Genomic DNA, 20154 nt, shown 5'->3' on the forward strand with positions numbered 1-20154 from the left:
AACTCGTTATGAGCTAAAGTTAGAAGCTGAAATGACAGCCTAGATAAGTGGAACTGCATGATTTGCCGAAGTTAGAATCACGACGGTCGCTGAATTACATTTCTGGCGCGGAGCATACGAAGGTGAGGCTTAAACACCAGGTCAGGTAGTTCAACCCTGACGCTTAAAATTGATAATAAAGACCTGGTCATATTCGTCGTACGATTGTCGTACGATCGTCGCACGATCGCAAACTAAGACAGCATTCTTGGGATAGCTGTGCATGTGCCATGCTACGTAGGGAAAAGCTGTCTTGTTACGGGAAAGGTTTTCGTACATCTTTGCCAAAAGTCGTTCCTTCTGCTTGAAAATTCTACGACATCAAAATCCAACGACGACCTTCCTTGAACATGACAGAAAGTTAAACTCAGAATACTTCAAAATGACCGGAGACTGATATCGTCGAAAGTTGCACGACTCAACCTATGGATTTCAGCCAGATTTTGTATCATATATCACTGACTTCATTTTGAACATATAAAACTTAAAACCCGCTGCGTTCATTCACTCGTCTGGGAGGCCGTAACTGTAGCAGCAATAAGCCCATAAAAGATACTCCTTATGTACTACTGCCCAAGCAATCTGAGAAAAGTATCTCCTAAACACCCTAATGGGCTAGTAAATGGAAGAATTATCTTGGTGTAGCTTCGCGTAGCTTCCAGAAGACGTTCATTTAAAGAAGTTTCGCACAGAAAGTTTAACTCAAAATGAGAACACTTAGACATGCTTTTTCCATTTGGCAGACATTTCAATTAAAGGGCTTCACTGTGAGAAAAAGATAGGCTGATTGTCGGGCCAACTTCTCTTTCGAAAACTCTAAAATCAAATTGACATTCCTTAAGTGTTCCCATCAAGCAACCTTGTGAACTTTTGATGGGAAAAGTAACTCTCACAGCTTCAATACGATACTTAAATGAGGGAATTATCTTCGTGCTTCGTACGATAAAGTGTCCATTTAAAGAAGCTGAAAAACACGAGATGGTTACAGTATTAGACATGCATTTTACATGCGCAAGACGTTACATGCTAAGTCGTTCGAATTCGCTGTAAGAGAGCGATAGGCTTCATGTCCGTACATTTGTCGTTTTGTTGACTCCAAAATCAAATTGACATTTACGGGTGTACTGCGTAATATTGGCATCAATTTTCGTAATTGTGGCATAATTTTCCAAATAACTGCAGAAACTGCAAAAATAAGCCAAGAAATTAATTGAGTGTAAGTATCAAGCAACCCCGTGTGAACTTTGGATAGGAGAAATAACTCCCACGTTCTCAATGTGTTACGTGAATGAGGGAATTATCTGCGTGCTTTGCATGTCTCAACAGCTATCAAGGTTCCCATTTAAAGAAGCTGGGAAAATGGGTAAATGGGTACAATATTAGACATGCGTTTTAACATTTGCAAGACTGATATGCTGAGTCGCTGTCAGATAGCGAAAGGCACTTGTCGGCATGGTTCTCATTTCGTTTACTTCAAATTGTACGCGGTAATTTGGGCATCATTTTCCGTAACTTTAGCAGAAATAGCCCAATCCAAGACATTCATAAGTGTTCCTATGAAGCAATCTCTTGAACTTTAAACTTACTCTACTTTCACAGTCTCATTGTGTTACTTCAATGAGGAAACTTATTATCTACGTGCTCTCAAAGCTCTCAAAAGTTGATACGGTGTCTATTTAAAGAAGCCTTGGGCCAGCAAAATCACAAAATGGGTACTGAGTATTAGACACGCATGCATCTTTATATTTCCAAGACGTTCCATTCTGAGTAATTCGTTTTAAGACAGCGATAGTCTACGGTTCACGTTTCTTTAACTCCAAAATCAAATTAAATTGAATGGTTGTATGCCGCAATGGTAGAAATCAGCCTATTCAAGACATTCCTAAAGACTTACTTTTAAGCAACGCTTTGACTTTGAATGAAAAAAGTAACTCACAGTTTCAATGTGTAACTTGAATAAGGGAATTATCTTCGTGCTTCGCACTACGTCGTACAAAGTTAATAAGGAAAACATCTAAATACGCCATGAGGCGAATGGAAACACGAAATGTGTATAAAACCAGAGCAAGCTGCTAGGGGGCCCAAACCTAAACAACTTTTTCAGTACATCAGAAGCTATCTGCCACCCAAAAGTCAAGACCATAGCACGTCCAGGTCAAAAGATACAAAAATTGAAGTTCTGCTGCAGTACCAAGGTCACATACCAGGGGGCCCAAAATCGACCTTGGATTTTGGCTTCACAACACCTGCCCACATACCAAATATCATTGTAATCCATCAAGAGGTTCTTGAGTTATGCTGACTACAGTAGTGCGGAAACACAGACACACCCAAAACTATATCTCAATTTTTCATGGAGATAATTAAACATGCATCATTAAGATGTTACATGCTGTGTTTCGCTATATGATACATGTAGCGGTACGCTGCTTGTCGGTACAGCTCTCATTTCTTCATAGTGAAATTGACATTCTTCCTTGTGCGGCGTAATGTTGGCACCATTCCCGGTAACTGCGGCAGGAATAAGCCCATCATAGACATTCATTGATGGTTACTTCCTTTAGTGTTACTATCAAGCAACCTCGTGAACTTTGAATGAGAAAAGTAAGTCTCAAGCTCAATGTGTTACTTAATGAGGGGTTAACTTCGTGCGTCGTATGTCTGAAAGGTTCATAAGATGTAAGCCGTTGGGCAAATGGAAACATGGAATGCATAAAATAAGACATGCCTTGTCACAGGCATTCTGGCAGACATTTAAACCTAGCAATTTTCCTATAATAAAGTTATAAGTTTCTTGCCGGTCTGATTCTTCTTTTGCAGACTTCAAAGTCAAATTGATATCAACGCTTGTATCGCGAAATGTTGGCATAATTTCCCATCATAACTGTAGCAGAAATAAGCCCATCCAAGTCATTCCTTGACTGCCACTATCAAGCAGCCTCGTGAACCTTGAATGAGAAAAGTAAGTCTCAAGCTCAATGTGTTGCGTAATGGAAGAAGTTATGTTCGTGCTTCGAATGTCTAAAAAGTTAATAAGCTGTCCATTTAAAGACGCCGTGAAAAGAATAAAATAAGATTGCGTTGTCACATGCATTCTCGCTGATCATATTATTTTGCTGTAAGAAAATGATATGCTGCTTGTCGATCTGATTCTTCTATAGGGCTTCGAAATAGGGCTCCCTTGGAAATCAGTTACTTGTTAACTTAAATAGATGAATAAATAAAGTTGACATCAACAGTTGTATGGCGTAATGTTGGCATAATTCTCCATAACTGTAGCAAAAAAAGCCCATCTAAGTCATTCCTATCAAGCAATCTTGCGAACTTTGAATGAGAAAAGTAAGTCTTAATCTCAATGTTTTACTTAATGAGAGAATTATCGTCATTCTTCGCATGTCTTAAACGTTCATTTAAAGACGCCGTGAAAAGAATAAGATAAGACATGCGTTGTCACATGCATTCTCGCAGATCTAATTATTTTGCTGTAGGAAAGTGATATATGCTGGTTGTGGGTCTAAGTCTTCTTCAGCAGAATTGAAAATCACATTGACGTTATCGTTTTTACGGCCTAATGTTGGCATCATTTCCCATAAATGTAGCAGAAATGAGCCCATCTTAGTCATTTCTTGAGTGGCACTATCAAGCAATCTTGTGAACTTTGAATGAGAAAAGTAAGTAGTCTCAATCTCAAAGTGTTGCGTAATGAGGAAGTTATCTTCGTGCTTCGAGTTTCTTAAAATCTTCGTGCTTTGAAAGTTCATAAGCTGTCCATTTGAAGAAGCCGCGAAGCGAACACAAACGCGAAATTAGTAGAATACTAGACATGCAAGGCATTTGCCACACGTTCCGAGGTGATAAGTGGCTCACTGTAATACAGCGATAGGTTACTTCTCGTTTCGTTTACATTAAAATCTAATTGGCATAAATTGTTGTACGGCGAAATGCTGGCATAATTTTCCATCATAAATGTAGCAGAAATGAGCGCATCTTAGTCATTTCTTGAGTGGCACTATCAAGCAATCTTGTGAACTTTGAATGAGAAAAGTAAGTAGTCTCAATCTCAAAGTGTTAGGTATAATGAGGAAGTTATCGTCGTGCTTTGAATTTCTTAAACGTTCATAAGCTCTCCATTTGAAGAAGCCGCGAAGCGAACACAAACACGAAATTCGTAGAATACTAGGCATGCAAGGCGTTTGCAAGACGTTCCGAGGTGATAAGTGGCTCACTGTAATACAGCGATAGGTTACTTCTCGTTTCGTTTACATTAAAATCTAATTGGCATAAATTGTTGTACGGCGAAATGTTGGCATAATTTTCTATTATAATTGTAGCAGAAGTGAGCCCATCCAAGTCATCCTTGAATGCCACTATCAAGTAACTTCGTGAACTTTGAATGAGAAAAGTAGTCTCAATCTCAAAGCGTAATGGGGAAGTTATCTTCGTGCTTCGAAAGTTCATAAGCTGTCCATTTGAAGAAGCCGCGAGGCGAACACAAACACGAAATTAGAACGCTATTAGACATGCATTTTCACAGCTGACGTTTCGAGCTGATAAGTGGCTCGCTGTAATATAGCGATAGGTGACTTCTCGTTTCGTTTACATTAAAATCTGATTGACATGGATGGTTGTACGGCGTAATGTTCACATAATGTTCCATAACTGTAGCAGAAATCAGCCCATCCAAGTCAGTCAACTCGCACAGTCTTAATGCGTTAAAATGAGAGAATCATCTCCGTGATTCGTAGCTCTCAAAGTTCAGAAGGTATCAACTTAAAGAAGACATTATGCGATCAGACGCATGAAATGTGTACGATATTAGACATGCATTTTCAAATTCAAAAGGCGTTTCGAGCTAAGTAGTGTTTCACTGTAGGATAGCGATAGGCTAAATGTCGATATAGTGTTTGCTTCAAAAATCAAATTGACATTAGTGAATGTACGGCGCAATGTTGGCATTAATTATCGCAACTGTAGCATTCTCCTTCAAGTGTTACTTTCCAAGCAATCTTGCAAACTTTGTATGAGAGCAATAAGCGTTTCGCTGCATGTCAGCACAGCTTCCGTTTCGTTTCGTTTGACTCCAAACTCGAATTGACATTTACGCTTGCACGGCCTTCTGGTGCCTACTATTGCTTACATATTTCTTATCGTCTTGGCAGACTTGAGATATGGGTTTACGAAATGATGCCCTAAGGTTAACAAGTCTACCCGCACGGGTACGGAGATGTATAGCAGTGAACTTTACAGTTTAACCACTAAACACAGACTTACGTCAACGTCCTTATAACGGTCTCTACTGTAGTAACGGAAAACATTACAGATGAGTGTCGAGTACATTTTGTGCGAATGCTAAAGGTCTAATATCACATCCATTCAAGAACAGCGTTTGGCATTTGATGATGGATCTGAGTGTGAAGCTTTTAGACGTTCTGTGCATACTCATGGTACAAAACAATATTTGAAGAGTTCAGGTATACGTAGACAAAACGTAAATGAACTCTTCAAATGTTGCTTTGTACCATGAGTATGCACAGAACGTCTAAAAGCTTCACACTCAGATCCATCATCAAATGCCAAACGCTGTTCTTGAATGGATGTGATATTAGACCTTTGGCCCCTTGCTGTAAGGACCTGCTAATGTCAGTAACGGATAATGTATACATACAACAACTAACGTTGCAGAATCGTTTTGTAATATGTTCTCCTCATTTTTGTTGCAATAGAAAATACGACAAAAACAAACCCACCTGACCCAGCCCCCCTTCATATTCAAAATATTGATGTCGTGGTGCATTTTAACTTAACATTGTTACGTCTTCCATTGCGTACAAAAGAGAGGTCAAACCCTTTACTAGTAATAGACAATTACGTTGTACCCTGTTCTTTTATCTATGTTATTTGCAATTAGCCTTCGGGCAGGAATTTGCGATCAACTAATCATTGTTTAACTGTATTTGTTCAATCATTCGGCCGAAATCTTTAAAAAAAGGTAATCACTACCTACCGTATTGGGACCGTAATCGGAAAATATGGCGTTTGATTTCCCTAGGCCTTACTCTATTATATTGGGAAGACGGTGTAATGTTTAATAAATAAACACGGTTTAATGTTGTTAGATTACAGAGGTCTTCTCACGTTTAAAAGTCAGCAACCAGCATGTAAGAACAAGAAATAGCCATGCCCTCAAGTATCATCGCACCTATCGTAGAATAGAACTCGTCAACATGGTACTGTAAAGGCATCCTCATTAGACAGCTTCAAAAAACTCTCACAGCTTGACGTGTATATGTAAAGGTTAGGTGTGACAGATCGTTTAGTGTAATATAACCAGCTGTTGCCGCGCCGCGTACCCACGAGGCTAGCGCGTTATGCAAAAAGGCGATTAAAGTTATACCAGCTTTACAGATACAGAAGCTGATGTGTCACGAATGGCAGTTATCCTGACTACATGGACACAGATACAGATTCATGTCATCATATTTAGATTAACATTAAGATAGAAAATATCAATATAGATCTAGACCTGTATGGTTAAGTCTCGTACCTGTGCAAGTATCCAGACAAAGCTGAGAAGACGCAATCTGCCCATCTTCTTGCTCAGGCCTTCTCCGTCGTGATGATTCCTGTATGGGAAGAGTCAACGTTTACGTCTTGTGATATGATATCAGGGAAATGTATGTGACACGTGTTCTCTCTCTCTTCAGGGATTCACGGTCCAACATGAACTGCACCACGAAGAGCTGGCTTTGAAACTAAAGCAGGTGTCCGACTAGACAGCGGCTATATATATATAGCTAGCGCGGCTAGAAAAAGCTAGATGGTCATCTTTTAACTACACTAAGGCCACAGCAAGTAAATGTTATGGATGACATCCTCCGCAGACTCCAAAATTAATGAGACAGGGCGAGAAAAAAAAACAAGGCGGGCCAAAAAAAACAAGATACCTACATTTTCAAATTTTGAGATCAGGATCATATAATGTCCTTGCTAGAACAAATGCAGAAAACAGCTTGTTATTGTACCATCATGGGCAGGAACTACACTGGGTATTCATATGCAATGAAACACCTTAGACTGTCAACATTAAACTGTTCTTGAAGATGTGTATACAGCTCAAGTAACTATCTAAACGCAGAAAACAGCTTGTCATACCATCATGGGCAGGAACTACACTGGGTATTCATATGCAATGAAACACCTTAGACTGTCAACGTTTACGACATATTTGCCAATTTTTGGCATGTTGACCACCAGTGGAGGGCAATGAAATTTCTTGTTTTATATTTCGAAATCAAGCGAAAATTAATGAGCGCGCTGATGTCATCCATAAAAATGGCTTGCTGTGGCCTAATGATAAGATCATAATGGGACTGCGGGAGTCACCTCATGACAAGTCTGAGCTACCGTTTGAGGAGGATTCTATTTTTGTCTGTCCTGAAATCTACAAACTTGAACTCTAGTTGCCGATGGTAAGCGTGGATTTTCAAGTCAGCCTTAAGAGGTACCACGAAACGCAATTCTACAAAGTTTGGCAACAAATTAAGGATAGCCTGTGGCATGCAGCTCGACTTGAAAAATGTTGTGTTTGAATTTTCAGCCTGAAAAGTACTAGGAGGAGCTTGTTTGCAGTTCTAATGCTGCGAGTGGGTTTTCTTTTCAGCAATGATGACAAGAATCAAAGCTGGACGTTCATTACAGGAAGGCCGCGCTGACTTGATTCTATGGATGACACCCACACAGGATCACACAGCCACGCGTGCATCGATCTCCGCCCATTTCCACAAAAAGATTACACCCTTACTAAGCCGTACAAATAAGCTACAAACGAGGTTATGTATGCCGTGAATTGAAAAAAAGACGGATCGGATACTAATGTCGGACAATGCTTCATTTCATGTCGTAAAACTTGCTGATTTTGTCGTAAACTTACTCCTTTGACAAATGTGTTCGAACCCTGAGCTGCAAAGTCTAACCAAGTCAAGTAGGAAGAAGAAAATAAATAATTTATAGTACCATGCTCCGTGTGTTCAGTCATTAAAAAACACATTTCTGACCACTTAGATTTTACAATGAAGTGAACTCCTTTTTTTCTGCCCATCTTTTTTTCGCATCTAATTAGTAACGACCAAATATTAAATTCGGCGTGGACATTCAAATTTCCCCAGAGTTCCAAGAACTACAAGCCTTAAATGGACGACAGTATATTGTACTGTAGGCGGTGGATTTTCAGTTCAGACTGAAAATTGACGTGCGTTAACGTTGCAGCTATTCGTCAAGCTATGGAAAGGAATAAAAGTAGGGTGGATTTCCAGTATAGCTGCCTGTATTTCACTTTAATGGTTAGAGTGGGTTCACAAGACGGCCCGGAGGAGTGGTACAAAGTGCAGCTGCAGGGAATCGAAGTTACATACGACTCCCAGCTTGTTCGTTTAGACCCTTTTAGTTCCTAAACGCACGTAGGATAGCAAGTTAACTAATCAGTAGCAGGGTAAATTTCAGAAGTAGGGGATGCTAGCTCTTCCCCATTAGCCTGCTCGATACACCTCCTCAAACACGGGACTCCCATTTTACGCCATATCCGAAAGATCGACTAGTGCAGCCCCAACCGAGATGTTTTGACCCAGGATCCAACCGGGGTCCCCTGGTTATCAAGTAATTGGTACTCAACTGTAACCCCGCTACCAGTTAAGCTTTAGGGATCACCCCATGATGTCTCAAGTTCTATCTGTTTGTTTGTTTGCTTGCTTGTTTGTTTGTTTGTTTGTTTGTTCGTTTGTTCGTTCGTTAAAGTAAAAGCCAAGAGGCGTTGCCCCTTTTACCTTTGATGTAAAATAACATCAAACGTGTAAAGGGCTTCCGGTTAACATGAAAAGTGTCAGAAAGTGTAATGCTCGAATTCTTCATAATCTTGATAGTAAAGAGTGTGCACGATCATCATTATTCATTCATATTTATTCCTCTACACGCTTGGAAGCCGCAGGTGTAGAAGAAGATAGATTGTGGAGGCTGTCGCAAATCCCAGTACTTATTGCAGCGGCACGACACAGAGTGTTTTGTTATATGGACACCCTGGGAACGCCATCACGAGCAGGGTTAACAATTTATCGTGCCAGCCAGCATGAAGCTTCGATTTCCATTTGAAATAGTGTTGGAATAAAGGGCAAGGTTGCCGCTGCCTTGGCAATCAACGAAAAGTCCATGTCAACTGGTAAATGGAGAGCGACGCCTCCAGATTCTTGGCGAGCCAAATCCCCGCCTAATATGTATGATATCTCAAATTGGCCATTGCTTTGACGTCCGAACGTGTTCCACTATTCATGCTGCATTGGAAATCCTTGCCTACTCTTTGCTGTTAATTCCACCTTTGGCTTTTGGCACCATGCTGAATTGAGTATCCATTAGGACCGGATACAAACTCCTCTTAATACTTTTCGGGCTCAACTGAAAACTTTAACCTAACTTTTTTCATGGAGGGCTGGATGCCATAGGTTATCCATAATGTGTTGCCTACATTTACTGGGTTTCTTGGCACGTTTTACGGCTGACTTGAACATCTACGCTTACCGTTGGTAACAAGCCAAAAGAAGCGCCTTCTGATTGATAATTTTACGAACAGAACCAATAATCCTCATCAAGCGGTAGCTCAGACTTTATTAGTTGACCTGACATGACTCCCAACATGAGTCCCAACATGATCTTATCATTGGTGTAGCTGAAAGATGATGGAAAGATGGCAAATTTGAAAGTACACGCCAACTGGTACATGGAACACCAACGTCACCAGATACAGATACCAGAATCTCCGTCTACAACATCAATGTTGGTATTTCAATTGCACATTACTAATTACGACGCTCGAAACCTAAAGCAATAATCTAGATTGCTGCAATGCTTCACTGATGTATCTAATATCTAAGATCAGGTAGGAAACAACGGTAAAGGTAAAGCACTCACCCTCAGCTGAGGTGAAGCTTTTTTAACCCTTAAGCTTCCAGGTTTTCTCACCAGTACAGCTTCTCAGTGCCAGCTTTTTCAGACCCTCTAAAAACAAGGGGTACTGTTTTTATTTCACTAGTTTATGGTTCCTTTCCTCCTAAATATCCCCAATATGTTTTACACCAATAGAAAGCTAAGAGTCTAGTGTCATGCAACTTTAGCCTAGTGACAATAGTAAGGATTTACAAGGGCAATAATGCAATAAAACATTACACTTTTCATAAACCTGTTGCATTAGTAGCAGTACAATACGGCTCGCGTATTTAGCCAAGCACAGTGGTTTCACTCTTCTCGATAAGTGTGTTGGTTTTTCTTTACGTGCAGGGTCTGACGCTATAAGCTCCCTCATACATGGGGTGGCCGGCTTTACGTCCCAATCCGAGAGAACAATCGACACTTTTCCAGTCGTGCCAAGAACAGTGCGCGACCCCGGACCGCTGGCTCCACTATAATGATATACTAATTTTCAGTTTTACTTTTCTTAACGAATTCGCTCAGTGCATGTAGGAGGCCACTCTTCGAATCACTGAAATAATTGTTACCGTAGCAGCATCTCTTCACCCTAGGTCAGAAACATCAATGCTTGAGACAAGCATGACTTCACTGACCCATTAGGAGAAGCAGTGGTTCCGAAGGCTGCTCGGGAGATTCCCTGCCCCATTTGATGTGTAATAAAGTATGATGTCCTGTCACCCCATAAACTCATGATGTAGATACAAAAACATGACTTGTTATCACAGTCAAAACATGACAAAACTGCTGGTACGTAAATATGACCTAAGATAGCTAATAGCATCAAAAGATCATCAATTTCGACATTTCAATTACCCGCAAATTGAGGCATAAAGTATCGCTGTCACCTTATCATCTGCATGATTTAAATTGCTGCAATGCTTCACTGGTCTATTTAGTAGCTACCATTATAGATAAGTAAACAAGCCATACAACGTACAAAGTAAAATGTATCAAGAAGAATGTTGCATCAAAATACACGATGAGTGTTAAAAAAAAAAATTAATTCTAACTAAAGGTCAATAAATATAGAATACTGTGGATCTAATGAATACGTTAATCTAGAGTCAAAATATCAACATCAATTTCAAGATAGTCTTCTTTTAACATGAGAATGTTTTTTTACTAAAAACATCTTCAGATATTTCAAAATATCTTGAGATTTTTCAAAATATCTTAAGATTTTTGAAAACATTTTGAGATCTTTAAAACACTTAGATATTTTGAAATATCACCTTTACACGTACTTTGCTAGGTTATATAGGACATATTTTGCACATTACCGAAGATGGAGCGATGCATGCAGCAGGCTACATATCATGTGTCATGGAGGCATCTATCGAGATCAACTAGGTATTAGATCAAGAGTCACTAACCGCCAAACAGTCTGCCTTATTCCCTATTGGACAATTAATATTAATCAATATTAATTTCATAGGCGAGTAAAGGACATTTCAAGTTATTATAATAAAAGCAAATCATCTCCATTGAGAGTTGATGGAACTGAAACTTGTATACGTGGTATATATTCGTTATTTTTATCTCCATGAAAAATGGATATATTGTTTTTGGCGTATCTGTGTGTGTGTGTGTGTGTGTGTGTGTGTGTGTGTGTGTGTGTGTGTGTGTGTGTGTGTGTTTCCGGACTATCGTAGTCAGCATAACTCAAGAACCTCTGGATGGATTACTATGATATTTGGTATGTGGGCGGGTGTTGTGAAGCCAAAAATTCAAGATCAATTTTGGGCCCACTGGTATGTGACCTTGGTACTGCAGCAGAACTTCAATTTTTGTATATTTTGACCTGGACGTGCTATGGTCTTGATTTTTGTGTGGCAGGTAGCTTGTGATGTAATAAAGAAGTGGTGTAGGTTTAGGCCCCCTTCATGATTGTTTTTTTTTTTTTCACCAGGGGAAATCTTGTCGCCATCTGGCGGTTTTCAAAGAGCCCTGGGGGAAAGCTCCAAACAATTTTTGTTACATAAAATTAGATAACATAAGATAACTAGATAACATAAACATAATAACGTAAACCAAATAAAGACCTTGACATAATGAACTAAGATCAAGTAGAAATCAGGATTTGAAATTGCATATCTATGTGAAATTATATCAATAGATAAGAGCTCTCTTTTATACATAGCTTTAAAATGACTGATAGTTTGCATGATGATGATTTGCATAATTAATGCAAAAGCACCGAAATTCATCAAATTGGAAAATTATTGGACTGTCAATATTGCAACATGTGTTAGTAAGATAAAGGTGTTTATGATTAATCATATATTATGTAAATGTGTAAGTCATTTGCAGAAATAGAACTGTTCATGGAGATATGAGGTCGTGGAACTCTTGTTTTCCTAGCGTTTTGCAGATCAGGCATTATTTGGTCTAGACTACTGCGGCTATAGGGAAAATATCTGCCAGGGAAGTTTGGCCACCATAGGGCTTTATTTGTAGGCGCACTTATAAGGAGAGATTTTAACTTTAACGTGGACTGAATCTACTGGCCAATTATTCATTTGTTTGCCGAATTCAACGATCATCCTTACCGTTACCCCATAGGAAAAGGCATGGTGGATGCTATACTAGGCTTATGGGGCTAGCTGTTTGTAGCCTTCACGTCCACTAACAAACGCCTATGCCTTCTAGTTTTAAATACTTGAGTTACCTTTTATACAAAGTTACGGCAGACAAACTATTCGCACGTGGGAAATTATATATATACATATCATACAAACTGAGTCTCAAATATAGTTTTAGACAAGTTTTCTTCACTTCTCAGCGCAATTGCCTGTGCACAAGTTCTGAAATTTAAAACTTTCATAAAGAATAACAGTACTGACATAAATAACAAAGCAACTTTGTGGGAAATCTACACTTGGCTATAAATCTGAGCCTTTTTTGCGGTCAAAGGTGAAGCTGGGCATAAAAGGGAACGATAAACGTTGTAGTTGTTAGCTATTAGTTATGAACTGCATTTATTCTGACCAGTTGGTGGTCGTTCTTTATTTGCTTTTAACGAGCGATATTGTACCACAGGTCAGCTACTGTACACGCTGTAGTCATGCTGATTAGAACCTGAATTTTACAATAATGAAACACCACAGGGTGGTACGGTGGCTTGGGGTTAGGGTCGTTGACTCAAAAGCCGGAGGTAGAGTTAGAATCCCTGTGGTCTCGGTGTTGTGCCCTTGGGAAAGGCAATTTACAACCGTACAATTCATCATTCAAATAACGTGTGAGTGAGTACCTACTAGCTTCACTTAGGTACGTCCCTTGTATAGGACTTTAAACGGAGGTCCGTATTTGAGGGGAGCCACACCTCTAGCACGTTTAAGAACCCACTACACTTATCAATAAGAGTAGGTGAGAGTGGATCAAATAAATCTGTCCGGATAATGCAGCTTGTACAAACATTTCATCTATGTTATACCACGAGGCGATTATACACCACCAGCAATTATAAAATAATACTGTCCAGATACATGCAGCATGTACTATTCAGCACAAACCTGGTATGTTATGTATGTTATGTATGTTATATACCAGGAGGCTATGCCAATACAAACAAACAACTAAATTAATTAATTAATTAATACAAACATAGCGTAGGAACAATGGGACAGGCCAGAAGATCCTACATTCCGTATAAGCCATTCACTAACAGCTGTTATACGTGAAGTTCAAGCAGAACTTTTCTATCTGCCTCATGCGTCGCAAGAGGTGAGAGCCTCTAAGTTAGTACGGGTATCTCACTGGACTGCGGCACGTTGGCGACCTCGCTGCAACCGATTTGACAGAGCGCTCAAGGAATTCTAAAGAAAAATCTATTTACGCCTTGTCAAACATTTTGCATGATATTCCGATTATAAAGTAAAAAGTGACACAATTCCAATTTAGGTCGCAGCGAGGCCGCCAACGTGCAGTAGTCTAATGAGATATCTGCTTCAGCATTCACCCGAATCACTTCAGAAGCAGCTTCCGGCCAGAAACAGCTTTCGCCTTTCTTCTACCTAAGTCCTTCTGGAAGACTCGAAGACGAAGTAAAAGTAACAAAGACGCCGGACCTTTGCCGGTAAGAGGATTTTGCACGGCGACAGAAAATAATGAGCAACCAAAGAGAACGCCATGGTGTTATCTAAGATGGAAACCGCAACCCATCAATCACAATGGCACGTCTTGAATGTGAGGATCTGATACATTTCTGCAGTATAGTTAACCTCTACTTGCGCAAGTCCATCTAATACCGTACTCAACGTTAGTCCATTAGACGGGATATAAAGTAAAGCATTAGTGTGGAAACAGACGCCTATATGCATTCGATCGGTCAATCTAGGAAGTTCCGAGGCCTTTATGGCTGTGTGGGCAGTAGGTTCTTAATCCACTGTGTCTAGGGCAAGGTATTCGAAGGTGGAGCCAATTCCCGAGTCTCCTTCCAACGCCTTTTACTTCCCCAACCAAAGTCGGGTACCAACTTTTTACACAGAGTCGGAGTTAGGAAAGTCATGTTAGCGTAAGTGCCTTTCCCTAGGACACAATGTTTAGTCGGGAATCGAACCTACGACCGCTCGATCTCGTGTCCGCTAGCCTAGTCACTCTACCGTCCGACGCAACTTTATGTCAGACTACGTTTAATATACTATAAAACAATAGACTCTTCAGTCAATTTTCAGCAATTTCTTAACTGTTTAGGACTTTGATAAAACGAAAGTTTAGAAAAAGTTTCAAACCGTGCCGTATTACTTGTAGACCTCTTGAACTTGTCTCAAAGAAACTGCAAAAGACACTTTCAAACGCCATACCATTGGGGATAAGCGTATTCTTCAGTTTGACAATTAATAATGACCTGCCAAACAGAAAGGATTGCTGGTGATCCTTAGGGTGAACACCACATACGCGATACATCCCGAACCAACCCAACACGCTATCAATCACACTCACACTCTCCGTGTAAGGCAATGTGTTTTATGCTTGAGGTATCTTTAGCCTCACAAATTACTGGAGGGACGCTGTTTGACATTCTCAACACCTGGTAGGTCCCCGTGTGTGCGTGATCGATCAAGCTGTAAATTCTCCGCGGAGAGGATGTCAATTGAACCCCGGGAGAAATTTCCTGCAGCACTTTCAGGCGCCAAAGTGGTCAGCTCCGGTGCACAAAGAGTATTTCCTTTTCCCGAGCAGGTGTTAGCATGCCCGCAGGCAACCAGGCAACGTTCAAATAATGCGATAGAGATTCGAGATACATATTAAAGAACCGAAGGAACGGCAACTCTTCACAACTGAAAGCAAAACTGAATAGGAAAGTTTTTATTACCTCCGGGAAGGAGGTCAGTGAATTCCGACAGGGGTACTGTTTTTGCCTGTGTTTTCGTGTTCACAGCTATAACTCAGCGATCTTTGAATTGATCTGTTTGAATTTTGGCATGTTAGTAGTTATTATATTGAGGTCCCTATGAAACATGGCGATTCTGGGCTCAGTCGCTGTATTTTCAGATTTTGGAGAAGTCTCCATCGACACCTCCATCTTGACTGCAGCGTGATACAGGAAATGTGCTGTCGTTTGCCTGTGTTATACAACCTGGGGCCAATTAGCTACTCTCCATGCAAAAGGTTTATTCCGGATTGCTACGCTGTCGGTTCCTGCTACTGTTATAATAAACAACTTTCTGGAAATAAATGCAAACAGGTTTTAAACAAATTGTGAATCCTCAGCTGGTAAAGAGGGAATCAAACACCTTTGCCCACGCCGCAAACACCATATAATATATATAACTACTAGTACTTCGCGGAGGTTTGTAGATATCAAATTCTGACCCAAACGGCAAAATAAAAATTGGAGGATGAAGAAAGAAAACTAACACTTCGCTGATCGAAGCTGAATGCATGATCTGTGACTGGGCAAACATGTTTTACCAAACGACAACTGTGCTCACTTCACAAATTTGCGCCAATTTTCCCTTGCGGTCAGACAGACGTGCGATGTATTAGCGTATGAAGCCCGGATAAGCAGATGAATAGAAATCACAGTGTTGCCACCATATACTATGATTAGATATGCATTAATAAGAGATTTGCAGAGGTAAAGGAATTTTCGCTTATAATACTTGGCACAACATAGGTAAGATATCATAAAATATATAACAGTCTAGACTTTGCTCCATCTTCCGCCCATTTTGCGAACTGCGAAGTATTCTAACATATTCTAAAATCGCAATTTATAGCGACATTTTGCGAAGACAAAGTGAGATTCCCGAATAGAACATCGGTCTTTATTTATCCATAGAGAAGTGTTGATGCAAACATAGTCAGCATCGTAGCGTGTAAAGGTAGCGTGCGTAGTCCAGTGGTTAGCGATCTTGCCTCTGGAACTAGAAACCTCTGTTCGATCCCGGCTGTGTCGCACACAGACATGCACGCTACCGGAAAGGGTCGCAGTCCTTAGGACGGGATGTTAAGCCGTGGTCCACTGTTCATTGTGCTTGTCCAAAAGACCTTGGGGAATTTTCCCGGTACAATGAACCTGTAAATACTGTAAATAGCGTTTGTCTTCTCTGTCACAACAAGTGAAAGATTAGCTCCTCTGTATATTGAGTTTATTTGAGCTAAACTGGTTCGGGATCAGTTTCCTTTTTTTCCTTTAACATAGCCAGCAGCTGGAATCTATAAGCAGCCAGAGTTCCTAGCAGACGAAAAAACGATCGCCAACAATCTGTAAGGAACATTTGTCCGCTGGGAAGGCAAAAGCAAATCTGATCTCATATCATATCTGAGTGGAGCGAAGACAAATCGCAGTGAGATACCGGCATAAAACATCGGTTTTCATTTATCCATAGAGAGGTGTTGGTGCAAACAACTGCATCCAGACTTCCTAGCAGACTAAAATGATCACCAACAAGCTGTAAGAAACATTTGTCCGCTCGGAAGGCGAAAACAAATCTGATCTCATTTCAAATCTGAGTGGAGCGCGGTTGCCGGTGAGAACCATTTTGTCCTGTGTCATTTGTTTCACAGTCTATTATCATTCTTTATCTCTGGGCCCGGAAAGCATCTAAGGTCATCACTGGCTGGTCTAATGGAGGTCATGCCCAACACCGACCCCACTGCCTCTTCATACACATTTTCTAGACCAATGACTACAGGCAGTCGATGGACACACAAATCATAAGACCATGGGTCTGTAATGTAAAACACGCATACATACACAAATCATCATGAGTCTGATTTATCATTAGTGATCCATATATGCATATTGACTACAAGTATCTAATACAAATATATAGAGGCCATAGCCATCTTAGCTTTAGCATTCTAAGCTTTACCAGAGCTTGCATATTTGTTGCAAAACCGACGTAACATGTACATCAACAGTTTCGTGTGAAAGAAGAATAAAGTAGTAACCGGTCGACTTCTGTCTTAGTGCTGTCATTGTCCAAAACTACGAATGATAGCCCGGAGTCTAGCCTTCTTGTAAGCTTTAGTCCGCTACCCAAGCTCCGCTCCGTCTTGGCGCACTAAAGCTTAGAAGGCTGAACTCCAGACTAACGAATGACGACGTAACAGTTACGTTTCAATGAAATAGTCAGCAATGCCGGATGATTCAGCCACATGAGACGTTAGCGTTAATCAAAGGCGCGCTTGGACGGATGAGCAAATATGATCAAAAGACATGTTATCTGTGCGTTAATGGAGCGTTTACATTCCGTCGCACGATTTTCGTAAGGTAGAATTTTTTTTCAATATAAAATTTGGTGACGGCACCAACCACTGACTTGGATCTAAGACAGCCTTTACCGTAACAAGACATCTAATAATTTTTCGACCTGCGGCACGACTATCCCAATAATGCCCTCGCTTTGCGATCGTACGACTATGGTACGACGAATATGACCAGGCCCTAAGAATACCTTAAACTTCTTCCTGCTACCTAACCGATAGAAAATGGGGCACCAAACGGCTACCTCAAAGGGTAGAAAAGCGTGCACATCTTATAAAGCGCGCATCGATGCATACATTGCAAAGTATGAATGGCCAACCACTTTCCTGAAGGCGCTAGAGACGATGCTCATACTCAGCGGACCTGGCGCTAATCCTCGAAGGAGCAAACATCAGGACTCATATCCATATCATTTCAAGAACAAGTCTCCAAATTATGATACAGGCTAGTGCGAATGAATAATAGACTAGGTATGAGCTTGATGATAGTACAGGATAAAAACGAACACTTACAGTCGGCAGACCTCCGCGCACTACCGGACAGCACCTCTCGCGTGTCCTGAGCTGACTAAAGATGACGATAACAGCCACCGCAGATCATTAAGTACGTCCCCGGACGACACCACAAAGACACGGTAGCACCTGTCTCAAGGCAGGCTCAATGGATCTGAAGGAAGCTCACCAAGCGGCCAGATCAATAACGAGTGCGATTTGTATATGCGCCGAAAGGCTGGGACCACCTGGAAGCGCAACATCCGCCTTTCAATTACTTTCTGAAGTTACCCAAATTATCTTCATTTCCTTTGACCAAACATCAAAGAGACGTGGGAGTTGCACTTAATAATTTACGTCTACAACAAGGACGTGCCCTTTGGAAAGGCTCTTCAGGAGATGGTTTACGGAGAGGCTACACACGACTGAGTCCGTTGACATTTGAGTGCCCTAACTATGATAAGGAAGTACGGTTACGAGCAAAGGGTATGCGAGAAATTTATCATAATACAGTAAATGTCAAATAGTACGGCAGCGGGCAAGTGTTGCTATGGAATAAGAAAGTATACGGAAAATGTAACTTATCTTTTCTTCCATTCAAAATATAGCTGGCTAATTTCTGAAAGTGTTCTTCACGGACGACTGGTTTTTCATACATGCATTGGGGTTTGAAAGCTAGAATGAAAAACGTTATGCATGGATGTCCTTTTATATCACCTAGTCATTAAAGTCATCAATAAAGCTGATAGCTTAACTATATTATATTCCAACATACTAGTGATATAAAGTCGCCGAACGGTCTATCTCTACTACAGTCTTTCTCATGTTCGATTGGCCATTGAGCACTGTGGTCACGTGACCTTACGAACAAGTGACGTCAGTAATTAGCTCTCGAGCGTGTCAACTACGGACGAATTCCGGCGCATCAGTGACCCATTTACACTTTATCTAATCCTTTAATCCCGCATCAAGATAGGTCACACAGCCAGGGAGTCACCCCTCGCCAGGATACCATTAAGCTGGCTGTAAATTGACGTAGTGTGCTTAACACTAAGGCCACGCTGAAGTGGTTATATGGATGGCATCCACGTGAACATCGATTTTGTTGTGTAAAGCCCATGTAGGCTTAGATAGGCGTACTGCATAGTTTCCAAAAGAGAGAGGAAAGTTTTCCACCAACTGTGATTCACAAATGGAATCTGCAAAAGCGCCAAATATGGCTGGTAAATTGTGAGAAAAAACGGAAAAGGACAATGATGTCACAAATTGCCTCTTTTCTTATCGGAAAACAGACTGGTTTTCACCTATTCCTTGCAAAATATGTATTTCAATCCCTGAGCAAGGTTTTCCAAACGCTAAGAAGATGTGAAAGAACATGAATTGAAAATTAATGTTTTGCCATGTTCTGTAGTTTCAGTCAAAACTTCATAACCACTTAAATTCCATAATAAATACACTTTTTTTACACAACTTTTTCTTCGCACGCTCGAATCAATTTTGCATTACCCAGATATCACCCATACAAGTATGGCCTAACGAAGATATGCGCCATCCGACAATCCAAAGAATCTACCTTCTCCGACCTTCGCCACCCGTAAATGCTTAAAAGTACTGCAAAACTCAGAAGAATGACTTTTACTATACATGATTTCTTATCCTTACTTTCTTTCTTAAGAGAAGCAAGAGGCGAACGCTTGTGTATAAGCCTAAACACAAAGTGTATATAATTGGTTTAAAAGTTTCTACAAAAATAAGCTATGATGAACTGCATCTACGTCGTTGCGATAGTCAAACGGCTGGATATATCCTTTGGGTCCGGAGGTGGAAGTGATTTGAAAAGCAGGATAGATGGTGTAGTGCATTCCTAATATAAGTCTTGCGCTAAACTTACACGAGTAG

At 40.5% G+C, this 20154-nt stretch overlaps 1 protein-coding gene across 1 annotated transcript in view; it reads right to left on the bottom strand.

The window, feature by feature from the left end:
- Nucleotides 1–20154, bottom strand: part of LOC136447227 (corticotropin-releasing factor receptor 2-like) — an 86207-nt gene that overhangs the window by 14902 nt on the left and 51151 nt on the right. Inside the window, exon 2 of the mRNA XM_066445945.1 lies at nucleotides 6584–6662. Within this exon, the coding sequence (XP_066302042.1) occupies nucleotides 6584–6628 (45 nt within the window). The 5' untranslated portion in view covers nucleotides 6629–6662. The remainder of the gene's footprint in view (nucleotides 1–6583; nucleotides 6663–20154) is intronic.

The sequence above is a fragment of the Branchiostoma lanceolatum genome, chromosome 13 (genome assembly GCF_035083965.1).
Source record: "Branchiostoma lanceolatum isolate klBraLanc5 chromosome 13, klBraLanc5.hap2, whole genome shotgun sequence".
NCBI lineage: Eukaryota > Metazoa > Chordata > Leptocardii > Amphioxiformes > Branchiostomatidae > Branchiostoma > Branchiostoma lanceolatum.